The 9,517-nt window shown below is 39.2% G+C and overlaps 1 protein-coding gene across 1 annotated transcript in view; it reads left to right on the top strand.

Moving 5' to 3' along the window:
• The window catches only part of FOCAD (focadhesin), an 86,328-nt gene that overhangs the window by 60,780 nt on the left and 16,031 nt on the right, over positions 1-9,517 (top strand). The window contains exons 24-29 of the mRNA XM_010021345.1: positions 708-816; positions 1,307-1,423; positions 2,880-3,118; positions 4,568-4,657; positions 7,214-7,361; positions 8,941-9,060. Coding sequence (XP_010019647.1) covers positions 708-816; positions 1,307-1,423; positions 2,880-3,118; positions 4,568-4,657; positions 7,214-7,361; positions 8,941-9,060 — 823 coding nt within the window. The remainder of the gene's footprint in view (positions 1-707; positions 817-1,306; positions 1,424-2,879; positions 3,119-4,567; positions 4,658-7,213; positions 7,362-8,940; positions 9,061-9,517) is intronic.

Genomic DNA, 9,517 nt, shown 5'->3' with positions numbered 1-9,517 from the left:
AGGATTATAGTGCAGTATGTTTTTCTGGGAGTAACTGGGACATTGACATCTATCTTTTCATGAAACAACACAGTTACATTTTCTCTCTTATTTGCAGGTGGCAGATTTTCTTGAGTTCTGAAAGTAAAGGTTAAATCATGGTAGAATTTAGTACTCTCTTAAACCTGTTGTTTTCCTTTTATGTTAATGTTTTCATAGCGTAAGGAAGTAATTCAAAACTTTTTTTTGAAGCTGAGATTTCAGTGATGGCTGGTCTGCTAAATCTCCTGACCAGATGCTGTTGCAGTGAAGCAGCACCTGCCTGCCTAGCAGTCTCTCTTTGAAGAGCTTTTTTTTGTTGTCCTCTGTAGAGATGGTACTAGCTAAGACCAACTGGTGCATTTCTGTGAGTGCTGCTTGCTCTGCAGGGTGGCAGTTCTCATTATAGTGGAAGCAAGCTTCTGTTTTTATACAACTTTGTGTGTGCTAGGCTTTATATAAAAGACAAGCAAGAAAAAAGATTGAAACACTTCTCTCCCTCATTCTTTATTTCCTGAAGATGAAGTGCAATAGACTTTTGCTGAGCTAGAAGACAGCCCAATAGAGTTGCTAGGTGCAAAGGCCGTCCCTCCTGGGCCACCTGTAGCATAATTTCCATGCACTGAGATACATGTTTTGTTGCTTGCACCTCGGTTATGTTTCTTACCTGTTTGCCCTTTTCTGTCCAGAGACAGCCCAGTGGTGAAAGGAAACTCTATTTTTGCCTTAACTGGTCTTGCAGTTGCTGTAGCCAAATACGAAAGCAGCCTTTCCTCAGACACTGAAGGAATGCCTGAGGTGAGCCGATGTGGGAAAGGGTTTCCCGACTCTTAGTGGAATATAAGGAAGTGTGTTTGGGGGCCTGGTATGTGGATGTGAAGTACTTTGCATTTTTAAGTTAAAATTTCACCCTACTCAGTGAATGACCTCTGGCAGCTGCTGCGTGATCTACGCAAAAGGAGGCAGAGTGTGTAAGCACCTTCTCATAAAAACAGAGTAACACGTTTAGTTTTTGGTTTTGGCAGATGAGATGGAGATCTAGTGGGCGCTGAAACTCATCTAGCCTCCTTTCTCATAATTTTTGAATGCACTGAATAGTACCTGATAAAAAGTAGTGTCTCAAGGATCAGCACTGGCAAATAAATCATGCTACTTACTGTACATACAGGTGACAAAATAATTTCATGCCTCATGGATCATAACTGGAACATCAGCTGTTGAGCTTCTGTTTAGGTAAGACCAGATTTAAGAAAAAATTCTAAAGAATATTTTTGTTTGATATTTGCAGACTGAACCTGATTTTCTTCCCACAAAACATTGGATTTCTATGGTCACAGAGACCCTCTTTAGTATTGTGAATAGCCGCTATCACCCTAAAGGCCAAGTCTTTCCATGGTTCTACCAGGTATGTGTTGTGATCTTAAAAGCAGGAAAATATATCTGTATTTCATACCTGGAGTTCGTAGTGTGGAGTTTCGTGGTTCTGCTTGCCCTGTAGTAGTTGTAATACAGCAGAATTAAAACTTCTTTTGCTTTTTCTTTCATTGTGTTTTCTGCTTATATTTGGGTTTGCCTTGAGTTTTTGTCTTTATTACCAAAACAGTAAAAACCACATGTTAAGATATATGAATGAGGGAAATTTAAAACAAAACAAAACAAAAAAACCCCAATCAAACACAAAATCCCTGCAAAACCTGGAATATTAGGCATGTATGTACAAAACAAAACCTAACATGAACAGGCTCTCCTCAGATCATACTGTCAAACACTAGAGTGATTGTGACACCATTCCTCGGGGCTCTGAAGTGCATACTTTTCTCAAAACCTAATGGTTATGGAGCCAGTAATTCTTACTCTGTGGATGTGACCCCTGCCATCTTTGATAGGGGATGTATATCAGCAAATCAAATGTAGTGTTAAACGAATGCTAGACTGGTTGGATGTAAAGAGGTTCAACTACTTGGTCGGCACTAGCAGTTCTTGCTGAACTGTTTCTGTGACTCCTGCCTTTGAAAATAATGCTGTTTAACAAAGGTGCTTTTGAGATGGAACAATGTGACAATGATGCATTTGTAAAATCCACTCTGTTTAAAAATAAGTAAATAAATAAAAATCTTATGTTTGTAAAATTCTAAGGCACAAAATAAAAACTGCTGTCTTGCAGAGTGCCTTGCATCCTGATGGGATTTTTTTTTCTGCTCCTTTTCAGACTTGCATGTGGAAGTTAATATACATAAGGCTGTTACTAAGAGTCAGTTCATTGCTATATAAGTAAAAGTAGCCATACAGATTTTCCATTTCAAAATGGAAGGAAATTAAAAACCTTTGTAAGCATCTCTGTTTCTTATCTTGTCAGATCTTATGACATTTTGTCATCCTAGGTGTGATGCTTTTAAGTTAGTGCATTTTCTAACTCACTAAATCCTTGGCGTGTTGTAATTACAGAAGTACATTAACATCATTGCTGGTTTCTGCTTGCCCTTCTGATCACCCTGCTGGGTATTTTAACAAGGAAGGCGAAAACTCAAGTAGATAAATGTATTTATGTGCAGACTAGCTTTTAAATTCATGCTGTCTTATCCTTTGTTTACAGTTTCATGCTTAACAATCTTTATTTAAAAATTATATTCTGAAATACCCCAGTTTTAAGCTGTTCGCAGGGTAAGGCAAATGGAAAAGTTACCATAAGCAATTCCAAGAAACATTGTTTGTTGACAGGTTGCAATACATCTGTGCTACTATTTGCTATAGGTGTTTATTTTAAATTCCTAAAGTTTTGAGTGTTATTACCTGGAAAAGAATTTTGTTTCCCTCTCCCATGAGGAAAAGAAAATTAAAAATCCTTTTTTATGTTTTTCTAGAAATCCTATTCGGGTGAAAATACTGCTAGTAGTATAGCTCGTTCCTGTGCAGCCACTGCTTTGTCTCTCCTGGTGCCAGTTTTCATTGTATCATGCAAGGAGAAAGTTGAGGAGGTCCTGAATATGCTGACTGACAGGTTGCCTGGAAAACGAAATGCTGATGAATCTCAAGCTGTTCAAATCCACATGGGCCTTGGGTTGGGGATGTTTATCTCACGTTTGTATGAAGAAAAAGTCAGGTAATGATTACCATATGTAACATAGGTGTGCAAATAACTTTCTTTTTTCCTGCATGTGGTCTTAAGTTCTGAGGAATTCCAAGTATTTACAAGTCATAGGCAAATGAGTCTTGAGGGGCTTTGCAACATTTCTGAAAAGGTGTCTTTTATTATCAGTCTTCACCACCCCCTGCGCCAGTGCTATCCTGGATATTTTGTCCTTCTTTTAGTATGAATGATTAATTTTCATGGCATCCTTAGATACTTGTGCAAAACAGTCAGCTGGAAGAGCCACACATACACTTTTAAGGAGGATTAGCTGCCGTAGAAGACTTAATTGTAAGATTCACAGTTCTCATCCATTCCTTTCTTAGCAGTGCTTTGGAGATGGGATAGTGTCCGCTTATATCATGTGAGTTATGCACATGGGAATGGAGCTACAGGAAGCAGTGGGCTGTCCTTAAGGCGTGCTGTTAACAGCTATGTTGGCAGCAAAGCAATGTTCTGAAGTTGGTAGAAAAGGTCTTCTTTACCTCCTCTGGCCACAGTTGCAAACTTCTAATGATTCCAGAGACATTAAGAAGTAGGTTTAGCTTTTTACTCCTCCAGCTTCTTCACTACTAGGGATTCTGTCTGCTTGTACATCTATAATAAATGTTCAATTCATGCACAAGCACACATGTCAAACCAATTTGGCTGTCAGTTGTTAATTTGCTCAATGAGGCTAATATTTCCAACACACTCATCTTTGTTAAAACACTGTGCAGCACTGTTCTGTTCTAATCTTTGTGCTTTGGCATCTTGATGCATTGCTGCCTCTGACTCAGCCACTCTTGTGCTGCCCTGTATAATTTCAAAGCTTAATCTCAGACATCCTTTCAAGCATTGACTTTCAACAACAGCAAAACTTGTAGGGATGTAGCTATAACTAATACCAAAACATAGAGTTAGTTTCCATTAATGTCCTGTTCATTAAGAAAATTGTACGTGTTTTGTAGTGGGGGAGTCCCTATGACATCTTTGGAGTGAGATGTAAATGCTTTTTTTTTTTTTTTAATGTAAATTAAGCAATGAGATGGCGAGAGAGATTTATGAAGCTAGTATCTTAAAATACCATGCATTTTCAGCTTATAAATAGTTACAGGTCTAGTTGAGATCAAGTTCTATCTAAGACTCCTTCTGTCAGGCATGTTCTACACATCCTGGTTGCTGGGAGTTGTAGCAATAATGGTGGCCCATTAAGATCTGAATATGTTTTTATTATTTGTATATGAGTTTGTTTATATGAATGTGACAGAAATGACCGGCCATACAGTTACTGCTTACAGACTAGTACCAGAACCTTTACAGGAAGGAAAGAACTCTATTTACTGGCATTTTCAGTGTCAGTGGGAGATTTAATATCCTGTATGATTTAAAGAGTAGAGCTGTGTTTGGCATTTTTTTTTTTGTTTCAATTTTTTTCTGTAGTGATGTATCCGGTCAACAAATGAACTTCATTCTAATGAAGTCCCTCGATGCACTGGAAGACTCCTGCTTTGACACCAGTCTGGAGTACAGGTGAATTTCCTTCATTTTTGGTGATATTTTGTTGTATTTTGAGCTCCACTTCTTTAATTCATGCTCGTATTCCTAAATTCTACACAGAAGAGTATAAGAATAGGGTAAGAAAAGAGCCTGTTCTGAGTACTCTGATAGAATCACCAACTTGTGCAGGACCTTCATGCCCTCCCTAAACACTTGGGCTTGGGCTTGGGCTACATTGACCAAGGCTTTACAGTCAGGGTTTGAAACCTTCAGAACTGGACACAGCAAATCTCTGGGACCTGGCTCCACTTCGGGGCTGTCCTTATCTCCATGTGGACATCTGATGTTTCAGCTTGCGCGCCTGCTGCCTCTCAGCCTCTCACCATGCAAAAGCCCAGCTACATCTCCTCAATCACAGAATCATAGAATGGTTAGGGTTGAAAAGGACCTTAAGATCATCTAGTTCCAACTCCCCTGCCATGGGCGGGGACATCACACACTAACCCATGTTGCCCAAGGCTCTGTCCAGCCTGTCTGTGAACACTGTCAGTGTCGGAAATGCTGTTGGGTGCCCCCAAAGCCATCCCTTTTCACAGATGAACTAGCTGTGGTCCCACAGCCTCTGCTGTCAGGCAAGGTCTGCAGCCTCACTGGAGACAATTTCCATGAAATAGTTCAGTTTTGTTGGTGTCTTCCCCTAACACCGCTAGCCCTCATCACTGCCTTGGATGTCGTGTTTGGCCGTGACTCAGCTTGTTGCCCAGCAGTGCCAGGGCTGTCCTCAAGAGCTGATGTCCAGCCCCTCTGGTCCCAGACAGGTGCAGGACTGTGAGTTGGTGCTCCTTGAATTTCAGGATGTTTCTGCTGGTTTATTCCTTTGTGTACCATCTCTTCTAAGTGAGTGTGTCCATAAATAAATAGATGTATAATACTTTATGTATGAATATACATGAGTGTATGCATATGTGCCTATATTTAACACACACAGGGATTTTTTTTCTGTACACTCCCTAGTGTGAGGTGAAAAGAAGCAATGACCTCTACAGCTAATTCCTGCCAATGAACACACTAGTAAATACTGTTGGCATGTACAGAGGACTACGCAGTCTTGCTCACAGGCAGTGGGAAGATATCAGCAATTCTAGGAGCAGGGTTGCTCATATTACCTGCGCATGTGTATTTTTGTCACCAAACAACAGTGTAAAATTGTGTATGGAACTATTGTGTAAACCATGTCATTTTGTTGGCTGTTCATGAATTCAGATATGCCAGTTACATAAAAATACAGATTCCAAAGGTTTGTGTCATCATCTTTGCTGGAAAAAGAGACACCACTGCCAAGACACCAGTCCAGGTCTAGCCATGCTCATCTTCTTCATCCCCAGTTGTTGAAAAACATCAGTTTATAAATATGACCAAAGTTGATTTTCAGAAGTTTCTTTCTTTTTTTACTGAGCTGAATAAAAGAGGTAACTCTTCCCATTTTTACGTTGAATAGCAGAAGCTTAGAAGAATGCCTAAGATCCTAGTCTCATTTATTTGACTGCTTGCTACATGCAGTGTCTGTCATTAGCATGTTCAGAGAGATGTGTGAGGGGAAAACCATCTTCACCTTCAAGCAAAAGCTGCTTCTTTAAACTATTGTATATGCATGCCAGTGAGAGATTACCTTCAGGGCAGTCAGTATCTGCTATGCTTTTAGTATCTCATGATGACAGCCATAACTGTTTGAGAATTTTCTGACACAACTTTTCAGTATTATGACTGATGACCTGTGGAAACTGAAATATTGTGGGAGTACAGGTACTGAATTTAGTCAGAGTTCTCTGATCCAGAATGGAAATTCTGGTCAAATCTGAAAAACAGGCAGGGACTGTGAAGCTGTTAATGCCAGCAGCCCTATTAAATCATGTACAAGAAGCTTTGTTCTTCTTGTCTCAATTTTAAGTATCCTCAGCATCAAGCTGTTAGTTTTGCTGAATAAGCCTGCCCTGCTGAAGCTGGATTGCTGTTACCTGTGCCAATTTTAGTACACGTTGGATGCCAAAAAAGGACTGTCATGGTTTAAATCCAGCTGGCAACCAAGTACCACACAGCTGCTCGCTCAGCCCCCTGCCCTCCTCCCCTTGCAGGAATCTAAGAGCAACAGACCCTAATACAGCCAGCGAACCTGAAATTAGTATATTTAACTGGTATATCAGAGTTTGAGATGTTGGTAAAAATCAGACGTGAAAGTTTGGATCCATACTTATTCACACCAGTTGTTGTGCTTGTTGATGGGGCTATTGGTTCTTCAGGGGCCAGTAGAAATTTCTTCAGAAGAAATAACGAAGCTCTATGTATAGGATTTATTATTTTTAACACACGCTTTCTTTTTATGCTCTTCTTTCATGCTGTGTCTCCTGAAAAGCATCCACCTATGTGTGAAATAAAAAACATTTGTAAAATTGACCGTGGTAGTAATTATGCACAGGGCTAAAAATCAGGCAAGGCCAAGATATGTTTTTGCTCAGCAACTCATGTTAGGGTGAAGAGAGTTCAGAGCAACCACAGCATACTTAATCCTTTTTCTTTTGTCTTCTTATTAAGCACTGGATGTATTTTGGGAGTAGGACTTGTTCTGTCAATTATGAGTCACAGTAGCCAAACAGAGTCACGAGTGCATGTTTCTGCTTCATTTCGAAAACTCTGCAAATACCTGGACAGCAGTGAGGACCAAAGCAGATGGGTCCAGGAGGTATGACATAGTTTATAAACCTTCCATTTACTTTGTTTCCTCACTTTAATAATTACAGACTTTTACTGAAGCTTTGTACCTGTGGTACTGGAATACTTGGTGTCTATTATTTCTTTCACAATATATGGTTTTATATGCTGAAGAAAACAATAATAATAATAGAATAACCTGTAAAGCTGCATGAACATTAAGAAACTGCCTAAAAAGTTAACAGACATCATTCTTTCAAGTGCTTCTTTAATTCTGTAGCCTCAAATTGAAAGTTAGGTCCTGAGTAACTGGATACTGGTCTCTCTTATATTCAGTTTACTGCTTATCTGATCTACTAGAAAGCGGATAGCAAGTTACTGTCACAGAGAACCTTAATGCTAATACTTCCTCCTTTCATATGTCTGTTTTATTCTTTGAAAGCTGCTATCTAGCTAATGTGAATCTTGCACTTGTGAATGTCACTATGGCCCCATATGCTTTTTTCTTTCCATGTATGTTTTGAAGAGTTAAACTGACTTCTACTCAGTTTGCGCATTTGTTTCAATTTATTTTTGTTTCAATTTATTTTGTCCTGTAAGTTTTGATGTGCGCTAAGTCTGTAAACTTGTTGACATAAAAATTCAGAAGGAAAACAGATGAAATTGGAGTTCACAACAGAAACCAAGAATCGGTAAGCAGGTGTTTTACATGGAAAAAAAGCAACCCTTGTACCTGACATATATAAGCCTGCAGCAGCTGAAAAGCAAAGTTGCATAATCCTCGGTTTTTTCTAAGGGAGTTAGCAGAGATTGGTAGTATTACTCTTTTTCTCCTCTTGGTACTGCTCTGAAAGCTCTTTATTAAAGGTCTTCTTTTATGAAGTTTAATTTTTTTGGCAGTACGTGTGTATTGGGGATTAGCCTTTTGCAGTTTATGTTTCATGCATTACAATGGCTGACAGCTATGAAATAATTTCCCTCTCCCCAGAGATCTCAAAGTGCTTTAGTGAACTTAAACTGGGTTCAACACAGCAACTTCTGAGATGAAAGGCAGCAGCTGTTTAACATTGTTAGATACTTTGGGATAAGAAGCAAAACCTAGGCTTTTCAATTAAAATCTCTGAAGGAATTTTACAGATAATTACATGAGTAAAATTTGACCAGCACCCTAGGATGAATACTACTGTATTTATGAGATGCACAAGAGACTCTTTCAGAGCTGTAAGTGGCTGGGATATAATCCTGTACTTGAGAGGTAACTTTGGCCTGCTGCAACAAGAAGTACAATCTGAACATTACTTGTTCCAAGACAGTTTTTGTCAGTCCTGAACCAGTGTGTAAGTTCACTTAAAGCCATGTGTTGTCGTGTTGCTTAGCTTTGATGCAAAGGATGTAAAACAGTTGGCACAGTTGAAAGTTCAGACTTCATTTTCTTATTCTCCACATCTAAGTCTGAAGAACAGAAAAGCAGTGTCACTTGTGAATCCTTCTGCAAGGACATGAGGCCAGTGTCATGCACTGTGTGTGGGAGACAGTTCTACTACACATGCCTCTTCTGGCATTATATAATTAACATTATAATTAACGGAATTAATTTTTTTTTTTTTCAGGTACTTGCCTATTCTGTGGCCTGTTCCTGTGTCTCTGCTTTCAGTGTTGGCATCATAGAAGCATATGAGGCTGAGGAGGCCATGAACAAGCTACGGACCTTAGTGGAAAATAATCAGCAGGTCATAGGGCTTTTCTTCAGTTCTGGTTTTCTCTGATCTATTTAATATTGGCTACTGCTTTATACAGACTGTAACTTCCAAGAAAATTAAATTGATTTACTTTCAGCATTAACTAACAGTGAGCTTGTTGTGCATACCATGCAACAACCAAGACTACCACTTGATCCACTGATGCATTGTCTACAGTGAAGTAAAAATAGATTTTATAGGTTTGATTGCATTTAGAAGGGAAGTTGGTATTTTTGAGTTACTCCTGCCTTTAGCCTCTGCATTGTGCCAATTTTTGTCCCTTTTATAACATGTTTCTTTAGATTCTTTTTCTTACTGGGAAAATACACCTTCTGTGCTCTTCTGAATTTTTGCTTTCCCTTAGCCTCAGACAGTGCATCAGAAAAGCACAGCCACAGCTTCCCCAAGGTGTCTGTTTCATCCCTAGTGTCCTAATGTTACCCTTAAA

Source organism: Nestor notabilis, unplaced genomic scaffold (assembly GCF_000696875.1).
Source record: "Nestor notabilis isolate BGI_N333 unplaced genomic scaffold, ASM69687v1 scaffold8629, whole genome shotgun sequence".
Taxonomy (NCBI): domain Eukaryota; kingdom Metazoa; phylum Chordata; class Aves; order Psittaciformes; family Psittacidae; genus Nestor; species Nestor notabilis.
Note: the sequence above shows the minus strand (reverse complement) of the source record. Positions and strands in the feature narration are given on the sequence as shown.